Here is a 23,916-nt window from a genome sequence, read left to right as displayed (position 1 = left end):
GTCTATCAGTACACTCCTATTGCAGTTTTCCTCTTAATTGGGTTGGTACCCAGTGTAGCTGGTTGCTAGGCTCAGGGACTTACAGTTGCCATAGGCTTCAGGCCTACAAAGCTATTGTCAGTTCTCTTAGGAGTGCAGCTGAGTGGGGCTGACCCTAGGCATGGGGGCACCCAATTGTTTCAGACCTTGGAAGGTGGGGCTGATCCTTTTTATGGCTATTTGTGAAACACAGGTCTTCTGCCACTGATAAGCCTCACCCTTCACAGGACCACAAACACCATCAACACAGTCCTGGTCCATGCACATTTCCCAACCCCCTGGAGTGTACCCAAATGCCACACTGCAGAGGTCCCCACCTCTCCACCAATGCCCCCCACAGTTCATCTGGTCCTCACACAGGCCCTGCCCCACAGAGGTAGACACACTTGCGTGCCTGTAGAGGATCCAGGCACCCAGTGAATGCTTAAAAGTAGCCTGGGGGCTTGCTGTGGGGTGCGGCCAGTCCCTAGGGCAGGCTACCTGCCCTGGCTGAACTGGATTAAATCTGTGCTCTAGTGGGTGTGGCAGACCCTGGGCTAACAGGCAAAGGGAAGAACCTCAATGGCTCCCCCCAAGATCTGTGTCAGCATGCCTGGGCCAGGTCAGAACAATGGCCCCCACCAATGTCTCAGTCTCCAGTGAGGTCCCTCCTCTCACCAAGATGCCCCAAGAGTCCAACACTAGAGTCTTGTTTCACCAAAGGACTGTCAGTCTTCTCTCTGGTGATTTTAGGTTGCTGCAATGAGCGAGTTTGTGCATAAGCCCTTTAAGACCCGGGTCTTTTCGGCTTTCAGCTGATAGCTTTTCTGGGGGTATCTTCATTGCAGTTAATAGCCAGCGAAGCCAGACCGTAAGACACTCATCTCAGTTGTGCTGAGTCTGAAGGATGCTTATAGCAGTATTGGCCTTGCTCCAGACCTCATTCCTCCAGCGAGGGCTGTGTACCTTATGATGTCTCCCGCCTGGCCAGCTAAGAAGCTCTGCTGCTTCCAAAGGTGGCTCTTTTCCTCTCCATCAGGAATTTCTGGCTCTTCTGCCTTATTCAGGACTGTCCCTTGTTGTGAGGGTTCTTTTTATCCAGTTTTCAGTTTTCTATCCAGGGTGATTTTCCCAAAAATAGTTTTAACATGTTTGTGTTTGTGGGAGGAGATGAGTTCAGAGTCTGCTTACACCACCATCTTGACAAGATCTCAGGACTGGGATCCTGCTTTTGCTTTGCATTTCCCAAAAGACTAGTCATGTTGAACATCTTTTCAGGTGTCTGCTGGCCATTTGGATGTCTTCAGCATGTTTCTGTAAAGCTGTTTGACAGTATCTTTTCTCCACCCTCAAAGGGTAATTTGCCTCTAATAGGAGTTGATAGCAGGGTTCAGAGTAGGATGAGGAGGAGTATCAGTTCAGAAAAACTTTTGGTTACATTATCTACTGTTCATCTTTGATTCTGAAGAAAGAGGGAAGATTGTTTCACACCACACTCTCAGTTATCTTGGCTTCTGTCACTTACATTAATGGGACTCTCAGTGTTCCAGTATCTGAATATTGTCTGGCACACTGTAAGTACTTAATCAATATTTGCCAAATGAATGAACATTAGCATTTAATACAAATCTTAATATTTTGGTTCTTACTAAGTCAAAATTATTTTTCAGCACTGTAAGTTAGGAACTTACCTACAGTAAATTTCCTGAAAGTGTTTAACAAAAAATAAAATGAATAATGCATGTGTCAGGTAAGTTCTCTGTAGACTTCTTATAGCCAATTTTGCTTAAATGTGGATTGTTCTGTTGTTCTCATCCTCAATAGGGCACAGGAAATTCTGTAGAGCTCAAGCCCTCAGTGTCCAGTGGCTGTCTACCTGGACCCCTATGACGACAGTTTCTTAAGTGTCTGCTTGCAAACTCAGGCCCTATCCATCTTTTGGTTAGGGCCCCTCTGTTCTTGGTATCTCTAAACTTAGTTGATAGTTGTGCTGTCTGTAAGTCATTCTGAAGGCTCACTCATGTTTTTGGCCACATCACCTCTGCTTCAACTTCTTTTAGCTATCACATCCCTTCTCTGAGGCTTGAAAACCTAACAGCTTACCTGCCTGAAAGAAGGGAACAGTCAGAGATGTGGAGACATAAATATTAGGTAAAAAGCTAGATAATATTTCAAAAATATTATCCATAAGTTGTTCCACACTGCTAAGTCAAAAATTTAAATAGAATTTTGGTTGGGGCTAAAAGAAGATAATAAAGATGTTTTAGAAGCATGAGCAGACATCATTTTTTAATATATGGCAATTTACTGTTTGGCTTTCTCCATAGCCTGATCTCTTCTATTCTCTCTAAGATGTCCTTTCCATGGAGTGTCTAGAGAAAGAAAACCAGACCTTATGGACCAAAGGACAAGGACTTAGTGTCTTGGGATGCAATATAAGAATGGATTCTTTCAATGGATAAGAAGATAAAGAAGATGTAGCACACATATATACAATGAAATACTACTCAGCCATAAAAAGATGAAATCATTTCCTGCAACAATGAGGATCGACCTTGAGGGTATTATGCTAAGCAAAATAGGTCAGATGGAGAAAGAAAATTACTGTATAACCTTACTCATAAACAAACACATAGATGCATTTAACAGATTGGTAGTTAACAGAAGGAAAGGGCAAAAGAGGTCAAGGAGCACATATGTATAGTGAGCTAGATTTCTGGTGGTAAACTCGATGCAGCCTATACAGAAGTTGAAATGCAATGATGTACACGTGAAATTTATATAGCATTATAAACAGTGTGACCTCGGTAAAGTAAATTTTAAGAAAACACCAAAAAGATGAAGAATTGCTTCTCCTGTACATTTGGAGAGAGAAGAAATCAAAGTGGGGTGGAGGGAGGCGGAAGGATTCCTTCTTGGTGTGTGTTTTGAGAATTATGAATATTATTTATCTTTTCAAATTTTATTACACACCTTGCTCAGTCTTCCCCCTTTTTATTCCCATCTCTGCCCTTCTTCATACAATCATTTTATCCTTCTCTTTTTCTCCCTCCTCTACTAATCTTTTCCTTGAAACAAAGCAGCTGGAACCATGAGAGAGAAGAAGAGATCTATTCATGTTTCTTCTTCCCTGCTCCAAATGTCTGGAAAGTCTTTCCAAATATGAACAATCCATGGAGTCCCACATAAAAGCAAAAAAAAAAAAAAAAAAACGTCAAAAATAAGAAGTTAGAGAGTCAAGATTCCCTCTACTGTCAAGAGTCTGACTCAGCATTGCTGGATGCTCACTACTTCCTGGTATGTTTCCCAGACAGAGGTCATGATGAATATTCCTCTGCTTTGGTGACATAATTTATTTTATAGAGAAAAAGGTTGAAATTGTTTGTTAAATCGGCCCCATGATTTTTCCAGGCTGAATGTAGGGTTGTTGATGTAAAAGTGTCTCAAAAGATGAACACCCCAAACAAGGGACCAATTAACAGAGTTAGTCTCCCCTCCATCACCCAGGAGAGAAGTTATTCACCTCTTGCACTATTTCAATTGTTCCCTCTTTGTGGGGAGTTGTGCTCTGAAGACCTTTCTTATTTATGAGAGAAGGCTCATAAGCTTTTAAGCTCCTCTTCTCCCACAGCTGGATCATTTTTAAGGCAGGCTGAGTGAGCCAAACATTACTAACAAAAGACCATGAGTTCGTCTCAGAGCACTGATGGAGTGGGATAATCTCAAAATCTGGAAGTTGAAATATTTGTTGGCTGTTGCTGAATACCTGGGTACACCACGAAGAAAAGAGAGTTGGAACACAGGAGACTAAAGCTTTATGGAACACTTGGGTGAGTCATTAGGAGCTCTGCTCTAGGGATTGTGAAGGCCTAAGACCCAGGGAGAATTTCAAAGATTTATCATCATGGGTTGTGTGACCTTGAGCTATTTAATGCTCTGACCCAGGGTGTCCTCAACTGTAAAATTGGAATAATAAATGTCTTATAAGTTTGTTGAAAATTAAAATAAGGTAAAACATAAAAGTATATTCAGAATAGCACCTGGAACACAGAACACACTCAATAAATATATCATGCCTTGATTTTCAGGAAAACTCAATCAGATTAGAAGCAAAGAAAAAATTAATCAAATCTAGTAGTTTGGGGTTTTAGAAAAAAAGTGATAATTTGGGTTAACCAATTCTTTTCATAGAAATATTATTTGTAAAGGTGTTTCTGGTAATATGGTGGATGATATGTTCAAGGAAACCAATAATGTGAGATACAATCTAAAACACTTTATTTCATGGCTAAGCCAGTACTTTATCAGTACCTTGATAAGGTACAGAAAAGAAAAGAAAAGCACACACCTCACAGGGTGGTGGGCTGAGACCAGTATTTTCCCAGGAGGGATCTACTAATGGCTGGCATCCCCAGGCCTGAGTTTTAATGAGCAAAGTATGAAGGGTAGGAGAAAAAGACAAGGTGTGAGAATGGCCCAGAGACAACATTCCTTCTCCATAATGCCACTTAAAATAGGGACTCTCAAAGGGTGATATTCTCAAGGGCAAACTAGAAAAAAACTACACAAAATGAGACAGTGATATGCTCACCTTTCTCAGCTTTAGTTTGAGAGAGAGAGAAAATGTAAAAACGTCTTCCCTGGTTCTTTTTTTTAAAATTTATTTTTTGAGATAAAATTGACTTATAACATTGTGTAAGTTTAAATTGTTGAACAGATTGATTTCTTACATTTGATATTGCAATATTCTTACCATCCTAGCACTAGCTAACACCTCTACCACATTACACAAGTATGTTTCTTCTTTTGAGGTGGGAACAATAAGAGTCTAGCTTATACAGATTTTGAGATGTAATGATGTACATCTGAAAATTATATGTTAGAAGCCAATGTTACCTCAGTGAACAAAGATGTAGTCTCTTAGGAACTGTGAAGTTTATGACAGCATATTGTTGTCTATAATCACTAGGCTGTGCATTGTATCTCTAGGATGTATTTGGTAGTTACAAGTTTGTACCCTTACAGAATGTATCTCCAATTCCCCCACCCCTAGTATCTGGTAACCACCATTCTATTTGCTGTTTTTACAAGTTCAGCTCTTTTAAAATCCGCACATAAGTGATATCATACAGTTTTCTCTTACTCTATCTGACTTGATCTCACTTAGGATAATGCCTTTATGTTCCTTCCATGTTCCTGCAAATGGCAGGGTTGCCTTCTTTCTCATGGATCAGTAATATTACATTGTGTGTGTGTGTGTGTGTGTGTGTGTGTGTGTGTGTGTAACATCTTCTTTATCCATTCATGCATTGACGGACACTTAGGGTGTTTGCATATCTTGGCTTTTCTGAATAATGCTGCAATAAACATGGGATATCTGTTGTTTATTTCATTTATATATACCCAGCAGTGCAATTGCTGGATCATATGGTAGTTCTATTGCTATTTTTTTGAGAAAACTCCATATTTTATTCCACAGTGGCTGAACCAATTTACATTCCCACAACAATGTGTGATGGTTCCCTTATCTCCACATCCTTGCCTACACTTGTTCACTCTTGTCTTCTTGATGATAGCCATTCTAACAGGTGTGAGTTGATATCTCATCACGGTTTTGATTTGTATTTCCATGATGATTAATGATATTGAGCATCTTTATATGTTCCTTTTGGCTATTGAACGTCATCTTTAGAAAAGATGTCAATTTAGTTCCACTGCTTATTTTTTAATCAGGTTGCTTGATATTTGTTACTGAGTTGAAAAAGTTCTCTAAATGTATTAAATAATAACCTCATATCTGATATATGGATTGCAACTGTTTTCTCCCATTCTCTAGGTTGCCTTTCAGTTTTGGGGTTGTTTCTTTTGCTTTGTAGAAACTTTTTACTTTGATGTAGTCCCACTTGGTGATTTTCGCTTGTGTTGCTTGTCCTTTTGGTGTCAAATCCAAAAAATCATTGCAAGATCGATGTGAAGGAGCTTTTCCTATATTTCTTCTTCTAAGTGTTTTATGGTTTTAGATGTTTAAATCTTTAATTCATTTCAAGTTAAGTTTTCTGAGTAGTGTAAGTAAGGGGTCTCCAGTCTTCTCTGCCTTTGTATGGAGTCATCTGCTCCACTCTTCTTCCTCCCTCTTGTGGCCAAATTCTTAAGATACTGTGTTTTTAGTTGTTGCCATTTACTAGGTGGTACTGGAAACTTTTTTTTGTTTTCCAGAAGGTGGCACTCCAGCTCATGTTTGTGGTTTCTCCCTTGTCCACAAAACAGGTCTGTTTTTTTGAGATGACTCAATTTACCAGATTTGCTCTCACAGGAATGTGCACAAAGAGCTAGTTGCAGAGTGAGGGGGATATGGGTTTAGCACTGGGTGGTTGAGGGTTCCAGTGGATCTGGAGGGGAGATCCTTTGCTGAGGTACCCCTTGAGGCTCATGGGTAGACTTCCTGCTGAAATTCTGAGCTCCTGTGCCTCTCTAATTCCCTTTGATATTAGTATCTTCCTCTTACCTGATCTCCCTTCTCCCTCCACTCGTGGTCTATCCACCCCTGTAGTCGACATACCTCTAGAGAGAACCGGGTTCTCCAGCTGTGTCCAGCCCTGCTGGAGTAGCCTGGGCACTAACTCACTGCTGCTTTCCTCTGGCAGGACAGTTTGCCACTGCTGAGTAGTTCATCTTCTGCAGTGTTGCCTTGAAGGTGGTGGTGCCGGGAAATCTCCTTTGCCTATCTTTACTGTGACCAAACTCACACCTTTTTTCTGCTTCAGTAATGTGCTGGAATCACATCTCCAGAAGACTTATCTTACACAAAATCTCTCTCATTCACAGTTGTCTGCCCAAGTGTGCACTCTCCAGGCTTACCTGACCACGGCCAAGATAGTTTGGGGCAGGTTTGTGGGCTCCTGCTGGCTCTCTAGCCCATACCAAAGTCTGTCTGCTTATTACTGGATGCACAGGTGGGTGAGATTCCTCCTGGATCCCTTTGCATTTGGTGCTGGTTACTACAACTTCCACACAGGCTCTTTTGTTCATGGTTGGATGTCCAATTCTTTATTACTAAAGCAGGACAATAATGGGGGACGTCTTTAGTCACTGTAATGCTGATATCAGCCCTTGTCTTGATAATTTTTACTCTCATCCATCTAATTATGTAGATTGCAGCCTAAATATTATCACTATTGTGTTGTCAAAAAAACGCCAAGTCAAAATTTTTGTTTAAAGGGATTCTTGGTTCATATTTTACCCCTGGAATCTGACAGAAGTGATATAAACCATTTCTGAAGAAACAAATTTTAAACACAAGCATCAATGATTCCTAAAGATAAATTTTAAAGAAATATGAACTTAAGATAAAAAATTCACTAAGCCTACTAATAAACAGGGCGCCTTTGGTAAGAGTCAGAAATATCCTTAAACCATGGAATCAGATTTGCAAATATATGTATTTAAATTATTAGATAATAACTTCAATAAGTATGTTGAATACATTTAAATAAAGGGTGCTATGGAAAGTATGAAGAAACAATAAGAGACTATCAAAACTGACCATTTGGGAAGAACGAAATGGAACATCTCAAGAGAAAAAAAATATGATTGAAATTTGAAATTAATGAGTGAGTTAAATAGCCAATCAGCACAACTTATGGTGGAATGAATTTACTGGAAGAGAGATTTGTAAAAATTAAACAGAACACAGTAGAGCAATACAAATAATGAATGTTTCAGTGAGGTAGGGGGCAGAGCAAGTAGATCCAATGATGTACATCTAATTGGGGTCCCAGAGACATATAATAGAAATGTAGAGGCAATTTTCAGAGGAGTATCTGTGTTTAGTAGACAGCATACGAGAGTCATGGTTACCGTGTTGAATGAATGGACATTAGAGGAAGCTGTGAATACGTCTGTGAGTAGAAAGAGAAGAACGGTACATGCTGTAGCTGCTCAATAAATTAATTTGGTTGTCATGATTATTGGTTACGTTGATGATGAAGAATGTAATTTTCTGCTCTGTTCTCACAAAATTCTCCTTCCATTCAGTTTCCATGTGGACAGAATCACACCTAAGTCTGAGACGGTAAATGCATAGCTTGTCTGCTACCATTTCTCCTTCTGTACTGATGGCAGACATCTTGACTTTCTTTTCTAATTAATGTCTTCATTGCTTCAGATTTCTTCTTGAAACGGTGCCCCCAGAATCAATGATTGATCTGATTTTGGGAAATGAACAGTTTTACATTGTTTCTAAGGCTATACCTTGTGCTTCCATGGTGATTTTGTCTTTCCATTCACTTTTGCAACTAGGAGGCTGGTAAATGGCTGGGAGGGAGGAAGACATTCTGGATGGCTAATGCTGTATTTATTTGTAGTTCATACACATAGCTTATTCCGTTAATATCATAGCCTTTCTCCAGAGAGGTCTCCAAGACTTCTACTTTTACCTGTATATGGAAAATCCAGGCCACATTTAACATCTATTTTCTACCTTTCACAGCCCCGATGATTTTATTTCTGGTGTAGGTCATCTGAATAAAAAATGTGTTTGCATTGGGGCATGTCCTAACGACCATCTAGAGAGAAGACAGCTATTTCATCTTGAAGAGGGCATACAGAGCCTAGTGCAAAAATATTGTTTTGCTTATTTACCATTTGGCCTGAAGACTTAGTTCTTGCCTTCCTTGAACTGGCTCCAAAGAGAAAAAGAGAAAGAACTTCCAGAAATCCTGCCTCTGTTTCTTAGTCCCCATGCCCATTGCCTAAGCGTTCTAACCCTTACATGAGTTCAAGTTACTCTACTTCATAGGAGAAGACTCAAACCTAGGAATCAATAATAAAATCCAGGATGATTGAGAATCCAACAAAACCATATGCAAGGTGTTCAGTGGTTGTAATTTGCTGTATAAAGGTTCCAGAGTTTCCAACAGATTTTTAAAGTATCACTGACTCAAAGATGTTCAAGAATCATTGTTCTAGACAGTTTAACTCATAAGTATCTCTGATCTGAGGTAATAAAAATCTGCACCGGCAAGGATGGGCATATAATGACTAGGCTTTTACAACCTGGTCTTGTCTAACTTCTCAGGAGACTTCATAGAGCCATTAAGTTTAAGTCACATCGAGCTCCAAGCTATTTCTTGGTGCGTGACTCTTCCTACCATCCCATTGCATTATTCTTATTTCTCTCCAGGCTCTATGAAACCAGAAATGCAGTTATAGAATTGTCTACCCTTTCTGACTGCAGATTAATTGAATATTAGTTCCCAAAGGGATTTTAAAGAGTATCTATTTTACTATCCTCAAGTGACTATGGGGTCCAGTATGATTCAGGGGCTTTTTCAAGCACTGAATTAATTTCACAGGCATGACTGATCAGAATCATTCTGTTTTACCATATAGAGGGAGGACATTATTTTGCTAATTTAAGCTATTTCTACTTCTCATATGTTTGTAAAATCTGAAATGATAAAACATGAAATTAAGACATTTTAGGAGATAATGTACCAATGATGTTCATTACTGTCTTTTGCCCCAAAGAGAATGACTGTACTTATGAAAGAAAATTTTTCAGTTAAGTTTGGTGATTATACATGGAACAAAAAGATTAACCCAACATTGATGATTTAAGACGTATATCTAGTCAGCTGCATGACTGGAAAGAAATGAGTATTTCTTTGTGCTTTTTGAGAATAAAACCATTTCCTTCTCTCATCGTTTTCTCAGCAGCTGTCACCGAGCAGGTCCATGGAAGGGGATAGAAATCGTACCTCTGTGGACATGTTTGCTCTCCTGGGACTCTCAGATGAAAAAGGTGTGCAGCCTATCCTCTTTCCAATCTTCCTAGGGATCTACCTTGTGACTCTCATCTGGAACATGGGTCTTATCATCCTAATCAGGATGGACTCCCACCTGCGCACACCTATGTACTTTTTTCTCAGTTTCCTGTCATTTATAGACATCTGCTATTCTTCTTCCACCAGCCCAAGGATGCTTTCAGACTTCTTAAAAGAAGAAAAAATGATTTCATTCATTGCTTGTTCCACCCAGTATTTTGTTGGGTGCTGGATGTGTCTGATGGAGTGCTGTCTCTTGGCTGCCATGGCCTTTGACAGATATGTTGCTATTGGTAGGCCTCTATAGTACTCAGTGGTCATGGCTCCTGGCCTCTGTCAGAAGATGATTGCTGGGGCCTATGGGAGTGGTTTCCTTAGTAGCTTAGCTGAAATAATCCCTTGCTTTCATCTCTACTACTGTGGGCCCAATATCATTCCAAATTTCTTCTGTGACATAACCCACATCATATCCTTGTCTTGTTCCAATCCCTTCATCAGTCAAATGATTCTTTTTCTCATAACTTTTTTTGTTGGATTTGGTTCTTTCCTTGTTATACTCTTATCCTATGGTTTCATTGCAGCTTCCATCCTGAAAATATCCTCTATCAAAGGTAGTGCCAAGGCCTTCAATACCTGTGCCTCTCACCTGTTAGTAGTAACAATCTTCTATGGCACAGGCCTCTCGGTGTACATGCATCCTAGTTCTACTCACTCCAAGAAGCAGAACAAGGTGCTGTCAGTGTTCTATGTTATCTTTATCCCCATGTTAAACCCTCTTATCTATAGTCTGAGGAACAAGGAGATCAAAGAGGCCTTCCAGAGGGTGATAAAGAGGACCACACATTTACTTCAGTAAGAACAATATTTGTGCAGGTGTTATTTTCCCTATAAGGAAAAGAGGGATAAGAATATGTAAATAACATTTTGTATGTCGCAAGAATAGCTAAGTAGAGAGAAGATGTGACAACCTGGCTTCTGGGTTCCTGGTGCCATTATGTTTAGCTGCCACCACCAAGTGATCTGTCTGAGGCAGTGTCATCAGCATTGAACTGCATTTAAAAGGCTTGTTTACATAACTAGGCTCAGGTAGATAAAATCTGATGTTTGGACAACAGAGGTTCTGATAGATATTATATGTAGATAAATGACAAGACCTAGGAAGTCATGCATGGTTCTTCCCTCTACAATTTTTAAAATGTCCTTTATTTATTTTTGGTTGTTAAGCACTTTTTATATTTAAATAGAAATAAAATTACTTATAAAATCACATATGTATAAGTTAACAATAATTTAAAAAAGAATACCTTATCATCTGAGTTCCAAACACAGAGCGAGAAAGTCAGTGTGAGAAAGAGGAACACAGAAAGAGATAGGTAGAAAGAGAAATAGAGAGAGAGACACACACACAGAGGGAAAAGAAAGAGAGAGTGAAAAAGTGAACAAAGAGAAGGGAAGGGGAAGGGAGGAGAGGAGACAAAAGAAGAGGAGAGGGGAAAAGATTGATCAGTCTTTATTCCAAAATAACTTTGTTCCCTCCATCTTACTCCTTGAAACTCCTTATGAAGTGAGTTGTGAAAAACAGATGGGAGAAAGGAATAGTAGAAAGGAGGGGCACTTTTCAGGTTAAGAGTTGGGGAGATTCTCAGAGGCTAGAAAGAAGTCAAAGTCATCAATTTCTGGGCACAGGTGGCCTGAAGCACGCTCCATGGTAGCTTCCCAGGGACAGCGAAAGACTCAGAAATGAAGGCTGTCATGTAATGTCTAGGGACTCACAGTCTGAGTCCCAGAGATGTGAGCCCCCTAGGAATTCCAAGTCCTTAAGTATGATCAGCGAGCAGTAGAGACAGTCTGTATGAGGGTACCATGGAGACTCAAAGTCTAACCAAGAGAATTTAAAGAAAATTTTAAAAAGAGATATTTTTCAGACAAGAGTTTATAGACTAAGCTTCATACATACTACAGTAGTGTATACACAACATATTACACTTCACTAGTTACATTGCATAGATGTGATTTTTGTTCTATTATTATGTGCACTTGGCAAGTGGGAAATTATCCCCATTTTACAGATAGAACTTTTGGGTATATTGTGGTCTGCCTTGTTCTTCCCAGGGTAGCAAGAATCCGTCTTGAAGCTCACTAAGTATCAGATGTGGAACATAAATGGTTTTTACTGATCAGAAACATGTCATTTATTGCTTTGCCATGGTGCCCAATTTCTATACCTTAGGTGTTATATATTTAAAACTATCTTACGAATCTGTTCATTGAAAATATTCACAACACAGTTTTTATCAGAGTGAATACATAACTATTAACCAATTGGTAAGAGTTAAATCAAATAATTAACTCATTATCCCATCCATCCCTTTCTCCTTAGAAGTAAGATTAGCTGAAGTAGATCCAACATGAATGGGGACCTTTCTAAAACATCTCTGTATCCCTAGTAATGGCAGGGTAGATGAGCTCCATTAAAAAACCAAAAACCAAAACACTAAAACCAAAAGTTCGTGGGAATGATCTTAAGTAGATATTTTTTTCTTTTGTGAGGAAGATTAGCCCTGAGCTAACATCTGCTGCCAATCCTCCTCTTTTTTGCCAAGGAAGACTGGCCCTGAACTAAATTCATGCCCATCTTCCTCTACTTTATACGTGGGATGCCTGCCACAGCATGGCTTGCCAAGTGGTGCATATGTCCACACCCGGGATCTGAACTGGCGAACCCCAGGCTGCCGAAGTGGAATGTGCGAACTTAACCGCTGCAAAACAGGGCCAGCCCCAGTAGATATTTTTAATGAAGAATTAGTAATGCAGCATAATATATTGGAAAGAACTCCAATTCAGAACAGATAAATTTCACCTACTTTTTTTTTTTTTTTTGGTGAAGATTAGCCCTGAGCTAACATCCTCCTCTAATCTTCCTCTTTTTCCCTGAGGAGGATTGGCCCTGAGCTAACATCTGTGTCCATCTTCCTCTATTTTATATGTGGGATGCCTGCCACAGCATGGCTTGATAAACTGTGTGTGTGTCTGCACCCAGGTTCTGGGTCTGCAAACCCCAGGCTGCCAAAGAGGAGCACATGAACTTAACCACTGCAGCACCATGCCAGCCCCTAAATTGCACCTACTTAAAGGGAAGGCATGCTGTTTACTTCACACTCTGATAAGTGCTTCATAAGCATTGTATAATTTGATTTTATGAAGAGCTGCTCCATCAAGTAGCTCATACTATAAGCCCCATTTTTAAGGTGATAATAGTGAGGTTTGAAGAGGTTAATTTGCTCAGGAACACACAGCAAGGATGTGGAAAGCTGGAATTCAACCAATTAGCTGATACCAGTGCCCATGGTATTAACCTCAATGATCTGTGACTCTGTCATGAATTAGTTTCATTGTATTCCTTGTTGCTCCTATATCCTCACTTATGCATAGGAAATCATGCTGTGTCAGCCACCCAGGGCTGCTGTGATAACTGATTCAGGTCAGGGAGTTGAGAAAGTGTGCATATTTAAAATGGAATCAATTTGTGAACAGGGAAGTGTCCAAATATCTAATTTATTGTTTTTAAGCTGTATTGTCAGCCAGTTGTGTCATCTTTGGTAAATGTCTTAGCACCTCTGGCTTCAATCCTCACCTTGAAAATGATGGTATTAAACTAGGTGCTCTCTCGGTCCCTTCCAGCTCAAAGAAATCTAAGTTCATTAAAAGAAAAGCTATAATTACGAGGTCATAATAGGACCATGGGGAAGTGGGGAATTGAGTCAGAAGGGACATGGCAAAGTGGGATGTGAAATTAGCAGGGAAATCATCTTGATGACAACCATGACACCAGAAGGCAGGTACCTGGAGAGTTTTCTCCCTATAATTGTCTTTTCTCCTTTCACTTCTGCCTTAATAATACATTTAAGAGGATCTCCAGTTGTGGGCATCTCTTTGGCTGTGAGTGGACAACCAATGTCATGGCCAAAAGCGCCCATCCTGGAGTGCAATAGGGCACACCTGAATAATTCTTTTGTAAAGAATAAGGAATTTCAACTTTGTCAAGAACTCTTGTTATCCTGAGGGATCTAGGTCAAGGTGAGAGGGCAAGATTTATAGAAAACAGTGGATTCTGTGTTATCCCAATATCCATGTGATTCTTCCAGTAAGACCAACATGGAGTAAGATTTATGGTCCTCATAAGTTTTATGAGGTTTATGTTATCTCTCATTCTTAACCTCTTCTCATATTTCTTTATCTAGCCTTTTTGTTCTGGTTAAGACTGTCAGTACTATGTTGAATGAGAGTGGTGAGAGTGAGCACCCTTGTCTTGTTCCTGATGTTAGAGGAAAAAGTTTGTTTTTCACATTGAGTATAACATTAGCTGTGGGTTTGTTTTTGATGGCATTTGTTATGTTAAGGTATTGTCTTTCTATTTCCAGTTTTTTTGGGTTTTAATCATGAAAGGATGTTGTATTTTATCCTATGCTTTTTCTGCATCTATGAGATGACCACGTGATTTCTATCTTTCATTCTAGTAATGTGGTGTGTCACATTTATTGATTTGTGCATGTTGAACTATCCTTCCATCCCATGGATAAATCCCAGTTGGTCATAGTATATAATCCTTTTCCTGTGTGGTTGAATTTGATTTGCTAATATTTCCTGACTATTTTTGCATCTATATTTAGGATGGATATTGGCCTATAGTTTTTTTTTTTTCCTGTGGTGTCCTTATCTGGCTTTGGTGTCAGGGTGATATTGACCTCCTAAAATTCCATTAGAAGTATTCCTTCCTGTTTTTGAAAGTGTTTGAGAAGGATTGGCACTAATTATTCTGTAAATGTTTGGTATAATTTGCCAGGGAAGATATCTGCTTCTGTGGGTTTCTGTGTTAGGAGGTTTTTGATTACTGATTCAATCTCCTTATTTGTCTTTGTTCTATTCAAATTTTCTGTGTCTTCCTGATTCATTCTTGATAGCTTGTATATTTCTAGGAAGTTCTCCATTTCTTCTAGATTATTCAATTTTTTGGCATATGATTGTTCATAGTAGTTCCTTATAATCTTACGTATTTCTGCAGTATTGCTTGTAATGTCTTCTATTTCATTTCTGATTTTGAGACTTTTGACTTTATTTCTTAGTCTAAAGATTTGTCAATTCTTTTTGTCATATGGAAAACTAGCTCTTAACTTCATTGATTGATTCTATCGTTTTTTTGGTATGTAACTTATTTACTTCCACTCTGACCTTTGTTATTTCCTTCCTTCTACTCACTTTGGGCTTAGTTTGTTCTTTTTTAGTCCCTGAGACATAATGTTAGGTTGTTATTAGATATTCTTCTATATGCTTAATATATGCATTTATCACTATAAAATTCCCTCTCAGAAATGCTTTTGTAGCATCCCATTGGTTGTGGTGTATTATGTTTCCATTTCAATTAGTTTCAAGATGTTTTTTGATTTCCTGTTTGATTTCTCATTTGACTCAATGGTTGTTCAGGAGTGTGTTGTTTAGTTTACACATATGTATACATTTTGCAGCTTTCTTCTTCTTTATTTCTAGTTTCATATCAATGTTGTCAGAAGAGATACTTGGTATGATTTCAATCTTAAATTTTGTAAGACATGTTTTGTGTCCTATCATATGATGTATTCTGGAAATATTCTGTGTGAACTTGAGGAGTGCATGTATTCTGCTGCTATTGGATGGAATGTTCTATAAATGTCTTAGGTCCATTTCATCTAATGTGTGTTTTAAGTCCAACATTTCCTTTGTTGATTTTCTGTCTGGATGAACTACCCATTGCTAAAAGATGGGTATTAAAATCCCTATAATTATTGTATGGTGTCTAAATCTCTTTTCAGGTCTGTTCATATTTGATTAATATACTTTATTGCTCTGATTTTGAATGCATATATATTTACATTTGTCATCTTGATGACTTGCCCTCTGTATTGTTATATAATGATCTTTTTTGTCTCTTGTTTCTGTGTTTGGCTTAAAGTGTTTTTGTCTGATATGAATGTAGCTATTTCTGCTTCATTTTGCTTTCTCCTTGCATAAAGTGTCTTTTCCATCCCTTCACTGTGAGCCTTTGTGTGTCTTAAAGCTGTAGTGAGTCTCTTGTAGGCAGCATATAGTTGGGTCTTGCTTTTTAATCCATCCAGTACTCTGCCTGTTGATAGGTGAATTCAATCCATTTACATTTGGAGTGATTATTGATATTTGAGGACTTACTAATGCAATCTTATTCATAGTTTTCTGGTTGGTTTTTATTTTAGTTGTTTCTTTTCCCCTCTGTTTCTGTGTACCATAGTACATTGGTGATTTTCTTGGGTCGTATGCTCTATTTTCTCTTTCTTTGTGTTTTGTGAATCTACTCCAAGTTTTTGCTTTGTGCTTATCATAAGTCTTATATAAACATCTCACAGGGAGGGCAGTCCATTTTTAGCTTATAGTAACTTAACTTAGTCTACAAAAGCCGTACCTGTCTATTCTCCCCTTTTATGTTGTGTATGCCATTATTTCTTTTCACATGTATTGTTTAACAAATCATAGTAGCTACAATTATTTTAACACTCTTCACTTTTAACATTTTAAAGTATAGTTAAGTGGTTTACACACCACCCAAGTACAGAATAAGAATCTTTTTAAGCCTGATAGTGTATTTCCCTTTATTACTGTGTTGTATACTTTCAGATGTTTTAATGTCACTGACTAATGTCTTTTTGTTTCAGCTGAAAAAACTTCTTACAGCATTTTTTCCAAGGCAGGTCTAGTGGTGATGAACAGCCTCAGCTTTTGTGTTTCTAGGAAAGTCTTTATTCATACTCGTATCTGAAGTGTAACTTTGTGGGATAGAGTATTCTTGGCTTTCAGTTTTTCTTTCAGTACTGACTGTGTCATTTTACTCTCTCCTGGCCTGTAGGATGTGTGCTTGAAAACTGCTGATAGCTTAGTGAAGATTCATTTTTAGGTTATAATCTCTCTCTCTTTTTTTTTAAGGATTCTCTCTTTATCTTTGATTTTTGATAGCATTATTATAATGTGTCTTGGAGAAGCTCTTTTTTCATGAGATAATGGAGTTATCTGTTAGCTTTCTGAACTTAGATGTTTAAATCTCTCCCAGGTTTTGGAAGTTCTCAGGATTATTTATTTAAATAAAATTTTTGCCACCTTCTCTGTCTTTTCTAATTTTTAACGTCTATTATTCTAATTTGGTTTTGATGGAATCCCATAGATTACGTAGGCTTTCTTTGTTATTTCTCATTCTTTTTTCTTTGCTCAGCACTGACTGGGTTATTTCAAACTCCCTGTCCTGTAGCTCACTTTTTCATTTTTCATCTGCTCTACTCTACTGCAGATGCTCTCTATTGCATTTTTCATTTCATTCATTGAACGCCTCAGATCCTGAATTCCTGTTTGGTTCCTTTTTATAATTTTTATCTCTTTGGTGAGTATCTCATTTTGTTCATTTTTCCTCCCTTATGTCATTCAATTGTTTTTCCGAGTTTTCTTGTGGTTGTTTTAAACAGCTGTTTTAAAAATCTTTATCAGCCAGGTTGCAAAATTCTGTGCCTTTCAGCTTTGTACTTTGAGAATTATTGTTCTCTTTAGGTGATGACATATTTTCTTGATAATTCATGTTTCTTGTAGGTTTGTATTGCTGCTTTAGTATTTGAAGTAGCAGACATCTCCTTAAATCTTTACTAATTGCCTCAGATGGGGTATGCCATCTTTTGTGATTTTATAGGTGAGTTTTCCTCTGCCTTTGTATGGGTACACATGTTCCACTCTTCTCATTCCCTCTTGTTGTAGAATTCTTAAGCTATTGTATTTTCTCTGGTTCTTACCACCTAACCAGTCTGGCTATTGGAAACCTCTATTTAGTTTTCAAGAATGTGGCTCTAGAGCTCCTGTTTGTGGTTTCTCCCTCGCCCAGAGACCCTGATCTCTCTTTCTGAGAGAACTCAGTTTACTAGAGTTGCTCTCACTGCTGCTCTCAAGAATATGCACAAGAAGCTAGTGGCAGGGTGGGGAGAGGTGTGGGTTTAAGACTGGGAGGCTGGGGTTTCTCGTGCATCTGGTCAGGAGATCTTCTGTTGTGGTACTCTTAGTGGCTCATTGGTGGACTTCCTGCTGAAATAGGGAACTATACTTCATTAATACCTTTGATATATGTTTTTTGATCCCTTTCCTGATCTCCTCTCTCTCTCCAGTCATGGATTACTTGTTCAGTAGTCTAGGTACTTCTAGGGATAAAGAGGTTTCTGAATGCATCTAGCACAACTGTGGTATCCTGGGTACTCAGTGACTGTTCTTTTTCCCCTGCAGGAGAGTTTGCCACAACGAATTGTTTAACTTCTGCAGTGTTGCCTTGGGAAAGGTGGTGCTGAGAAATCTCCTTTCATTGTCTTCACTGTAAACAAATTCGTATTTTTCTTCAGCTCCAATTGTGTGCTGGAATCCTCTCTCAGGAAGTGCGACCTTCTGCAAAGTCTCTCTCATTCATGGGTGGCTGCTCAAATCATCTCTAGCCTTTGCTCAACCCTGACCAAGATGGGTTGGGGCAGGCTCACACTGATCCTGCTGGCTTTGTAGCCCATACTGAAGTCTGTTTGCCTGTTACTGGTTCACAGGTGGGCAGATTCCTCCTGGTCTCTTGGCATTTGGTGCTGGATACTACAACTCCCACAAAGGTACTTTTGTTTGTGGATGACTTCTAATTCATTGTTACTAAAGCAGGAGAAAAAGGAGGAATGTCTTTTCAGTGCTAAGATGCTGATATCACTCCTTTCCCTGATAATTTTTAATCTTATCTATCTACTTATGTAGATATGCAGTCTATTTGATGTGAATATTATAACATCAAAAAACATCAAGTCAAAATTTTTGTTTAAAGGAATTCTGGCTTGGTGTTGTCCCTAAGGTATCTGACAGAAGTAATGTAAATCATTTCTGAGGGAACACATTTTAAACTGAAGCATCAATGTTTCCCACAGATAAATTTTAAGGGAACATTGTTTAAGATAAAAAAAATTACTCATCATGCAATTAAACAAGGCACTTGAGCAAGAGTAAGAAACAATATCAAACTATGGAGTGCAATTTGGAAAACTATGTATTTATATTATTAGCTAATAATTATTTCAATAAGTACGTTTTAAAAGTTTAAATAAAGGATATTATTGAAAGTAAGATAAAACAATATGAGACTTTCCAAGCTGACCATGTGGATAAAGAACAATGTGAAACCTTTAGAGAGAAAACAAAATGTTATGATTGAAATTTGAAATTCAATGGATGAGTTAAACAGCCCACAAGCACAATTTATGAGAGAACTAATTTACTGGAATAGAGATCTTTAAAAATTAAACAGAGCACAGTAGAGGAAGCCAAACAATGGATGTTTCAGTGATGTGGAAAGTAGAGCAAGAAGATTCAAGATACAGCTAACTGGGGTTCCAGAGGCATATAATAGAAATATTAATAGAAATATAGAGACAATGTTAAGAGTATTAGCTTTGTTTAGTAGGAGCACACCAGACTTAGGCTACCATATTGATTGAATGAACATTAGAGGAAGCTGTGAATGTCTCCGTGATTGCAAGAAGAACAGTATATATTGCAGTTGCTCAATAAATCTTTTTGTTGTCATGATTATTGGTCATGATGATGATGGTAACGATAATGAAGAATGTGATTGTCTCCTCTGTTCTCGCAAAATTCTCTCCCCATTCAGTCTTACTGTGGACGTAACCACATCTAAGTCTGGGATGAATTACACATATCTGTCTGTTACCATTTCTCCTTCCGTATTGACTACTAATCTTAAATTTCTTCTCTAGTTAATAACCTCATTCCTTCAGAATTATTTTCAAAACAGTGCATAAATCAACTGTTTTCAAAACATGTTCAAGGGACTATGAAGCAATGATTATTCTGATTTTGGGGAATGAAACTGTCCACCTTACTTCTCAGGCTATAGTCTTATGCTTCTATGGGTATTTTCTCTTTTCATTCATTTTTGGAATTAGGAGGCTGAGAAATATTTGGGGAAAAGAAAGACACTCTGGGTAGCTAATACTGACAAATATTTGTAGTTCACAAACGCAGTTTATTCCATTAATGTCACAGCCTCCTTCCAGGGAAATCTCCAAGACTTCTACTTTTAACCATATACAACTCTTAGGCTGTATTTGGCATCTATTTTCTACCTTTCACAGCTTTCTATTATTTTCTTTCTAGTTTGAGTTCATCTAAATAAAAATGTGTTTGTGTTGGTAGTTGTTCTATGACCATCTGGAGAGATGACAACTACAGCATCTTGAAGAGGGCATTCAGTACCTAAGGCAAAAACATTATTTTGGTTATTTACCATTTGGCCTGAGGACTTAGTGCTTACTTTCCCTGGACTGGCTCCAAAGAGAAAAGGAGGAAGAACTTCCAGAAATCCTGCCTCAGTTTCCTAATCCCCATATCCACTGCCTAAGCATCCTAACCTTTACATGAGTTAAAGTCAGTTTATTTTGTAGAAGTCTTTAACCTAGGAACCATGAATAGAATGGAGGGTGACTGAGAATCTAACAAAACCATGTGCAAAGGCGGTAAGTAGCTGCAGTTTGCTTGGTAGATGGTCCAGAATTTCCAAAAGAGTTTCAAAAGTATCTCTGACTCAAAGAAGATCAGAAATCACTGTCCTAGGTAATTTAACTCATAAGTATTTCTATACTGAGGAAAGAAAAAATACGCCTCTGAGGAAAGGAGCATAATGGCTCTTTCAATCTTTCTTACCTAATTTCTCAGTATCTTTCTTAGCATCGTTAATAAGAGTAAGTCACATCCATTTCCAAGCTGCTTCTTGGTGTGTGACTCGTCCCACCATCCCATTGCATTATTCTTATATCTTTCAAGGCTGTATGAATGCAGAAAGACAGCTATAGAAATGTCCACACTCCCTGATTACAGATTAATTGAACATTAGTTCTCAAGGAGATTTTAAAGAGCATGTATTTCATCATCCTTATTTGACGTATGAGGCTCACAGGATTCAGTGGCTTCTTCAATCACCGAATAAATGTCAGAGCCATGCCTTGGCAGAATCGTTCTGTTTCACCATATAGAGAGATGACAGTGTTTTTCTGGTTTACTATATGTCTAAGTCTCCTATTTTTTTTGAGGAAGATTAGCCCTGAGCTAACTACTGCCAATCCTCCTTTTTTTGCTGAGGAAGACTGGCCCTGAGCTAACATCCATGCCTATCTTCCTCCACTTTATACGTGGGACGCCTACCACAGCATGGCTTTTGCCAAACGCTGCCGTGTCCACACCTGGGATCTGAACCGGCGAACCCTGGGCCGCTGAAGCTGAATGTGCGAACTTAACCGCTGCACCACCGGGCTGACCCCTCCTATATTTTTAAAATCTGGAACAGAAAAACATGAAATCAAGACATTTTAGTAGATAATGTACTAATGGTGCCTGTTTACTGTCTTTTGTCCCCAAAGAGAATGACAATATTTAACTAAGAGAAGTTTTTAGTTAAGTTTCATGATTATACATGAAACACAGATTAACTTGACATCCATGATTGAAGATGTATACACAGTCAGTAGCATCACTGGAAAAAAATAGTGTCTTCTTTTGTTTTTTGAGGATGAAAACATTTCCTTCTCTCATCTTTTTCTCAGCAGATAGTACTGAGCAGGTCCATGAAAGAGGATAGAAATCATACTTCTGTGGCCATGTTTGTTCTCCTGGGACTGTCAGATGAAAAAGAGCTGCAACTTATCCTCTTTCCAATCTTCCTAGGGATCTACCTTCTGACCATAATCTGGAACCTTGGTCTCATCCTCCTTATCAGGATGGACTCCCACCTGCACACACCTATGTACTTTTTTCTCAGTTTCCCGTCATTTATAAACATCTGCTATTCTTCTTCCATCAGCCCAAGGATGCTTTCAGACTTCTTAAAAGATGAAAAAACAATTTCGTTCATTGCTTGTGCCACCCAGTATTTTGTTGGGTCCTGGATGGCTCAGGCTGAGTGCTGCCTGTTGGCCGTAATGGCCTATGACAGATATGTTGCTATTGGTAGGCCTCTGCAGTACTCAGCCATCATGGATCCTGACTTCTGTCAGAAAATGGTTGCTGGAGCCTATGGGAGTGGTTTCCTTGGTAGCTTAATTCAAACAGTTTCTTGCTTTCATCTCTACTTTTGTGGGCACAATATCATTCCAAATTTCTTCTGTGACATAACCCAGATTATTTTCTTGTCTTGCTCCAATCCCTTTATGAGCCAAATGATTCTTTTTCTGGAATCTATTTTTGTTGGATTCACTTCCTTCCTTGTCATCCTCTTATCCTATGGTTTTATTGCAACTTCCATCCTGAAAATATCCTCCATAAAAGGTAGTGCCAAGGCCTTCAATGCCTGTGCCTCCCACCTGGCTGTTGTGACAATCTTCTATGGCATGGGCTTCTCTGTGTACCTGCATCCTAGCTCTAGCCACTCCAAAAAGCAGAACAAGGTTCTGTCAGTGTTCTATGTTATCCTCATCCCAATGTTAAACCCTTTTATCTATAGTCTGAGGAACAAGGAGATCAAAGAGGCCTTGATGAGGGTAGTAAAGAAGGCAACATATTTATCTCAGTAAGAATAATATTTGAGCAAATATTATTTCCTCCATAAGGAAGACAAGGGTAAAAATATGCAAGTGACCTTTTATAGGTTACAAGAAAGCTAGGTAGAGAGAAGAAGTGAAAACTTGGCTTCTCATGTCTTAATGCCATTATGTTTAGCTGCCACCACCAAGTGATCTGCCTAATGCAGTGTCAGCAACATTGAATTCAGTTTAAAAGGTCTTTTTCCATGATTAGACCTAGGCAGGTAAAACAGTGTTTCGAGATTAGAAGTTCTGATTGATATTATATGTAGATAAATGAGAAGACCTAGGAAGCCACTCAAATAGGTCTTTCCTCTACAATTCTTAAAATGTCTTTTATTTATTTTTAACTAGGTATTTATTTATGTTTTGATTACAATAAAACAAAATCATGTATAAAATTAAAGATGTGAAAATTAAGAGTAATTTTAAAATGAATACTTTTATAATTTCATCCCAAAGGCAGAGGGTGTGAGAGGGAGGGACACAGAAAAAAGAGAAATGGAAAGAGAGAAAAAGTCAGAGAGAGAAAGAGAGAGAGGAGATGAGAGGAGAGAAGAAGGAGAAAGATAATCTAGCTTTATTCTCAAATAATCTTATTCCCTCTATCCTACTCCTTGAGTGTCCTTGTGAAGTGAATTATGAAAAAAAAATTGGAGAAAGGAATGGTAGATAGAAGGGGCACTTTTCAGGTCAAGAGTTGGGGAGATTCTCAGAGACTAGAAAGAAGTCAAAGTCATCAACTTCTGGGCATAGGTGGCCTGGAGCATACTCCAAGGTAGCTTCCCAGAGACCATATAAGACCTCAGAAATGAAGGCTTTCATCGTGAGTGTGGGCGACAGGGTCTAAGTCCCAGTGCTCTGAGCCTCTCAGAGATTCCCAGGCCTTAAGTTTGACCAGGGAGCAGCAGAGACACCAGACTTGAGGGGACCATGGAAACTCAGAGTCCAACCAAGAGAACTTAAAGAAAATTTAAGAAGAAATATTTTTTTCAGGAAAGAGTTTAAGTACTAATCTTCATACGTATTATATTAGTATTTATACAATACTTTCAACTTCATACGGTTACATTGCATAGAAGTGATTCTTTTCTATTAACACGTGCAGTTGGTTGATGAGGAATTATTCCCCTTTTACAGATAGAACCTTTGGGCATATTGTGGTCTGCCACATTCTTCTCAGTGTAGCAACAATCCATCTTGAATCTCATGAAGTGTCATGTGTGGAGCACAAATGGTTTTTAGTGACATAAAGATGTCCTCCATTGCTTATCCATGGCAGCCAAATTCTACACTTTGAGGTTGTATTTTTAAAACCATCTTAAGGGCCTGTTCAATTTAAAAGATTAAATTATTACAGTTCTTACCAGGGGGATATATGACTACTAACCTATTAGCAAGAGTTAAATAATTAACTCATTGCCCCA

General features: G+C 38.5%; 1 protein-coding gene and 1 pseudogene across 1 annotated transcript; both read left to right on the top strand.

Moving 5' to 3' along the window:
• Positions 1 to 7,867: 7,867 nt before the first annotated feature.
• On the top strand, positions 7,868 to 10,698 carry LOC138916510 (olfactory receptor 5A1-like; annotated as a pseudogene).
• A 10,837-nt stretch (positions 10,699 to 21,535) lies between these two features.
• Positions 21,536 to 22,480, top strand: LOC138916865 (olfactory receptor 5AN6-like). The gene has a single exon (XM_070230469.1). The coding sequence runs from the start codon at positions 21,536 to 21,538 to the stop codon at positions 22,478 to 22,480; it is 945 nt and encodes a 314-aa protein (XP_070086570.1).
• The last annotated feature ends 1,436 nt before the right edge of the window (positions 22,481 to 23,916 follow it).

The sequence above is a fragment of the Equus caballus genome, chromosome 12, assembly GCF_041296265.1.
Source record: "Equus caballus isolate H_3958 breed thoroughbred chromosome 12, TB-T2T, whole genome shotgun sequence".
Taxonomy (NCBI): domain Eukaryota; kingdom Metazoa; phylum Chordata; class Mammalia; order Perissodactyla; family Equidae; genus Equus; species Equus caballus.
The sequence above is the reverse complement of the archived record's forward strand: the minus strand, read 5'-3'. Positions and strand labels throughout refer to the sequence as shown.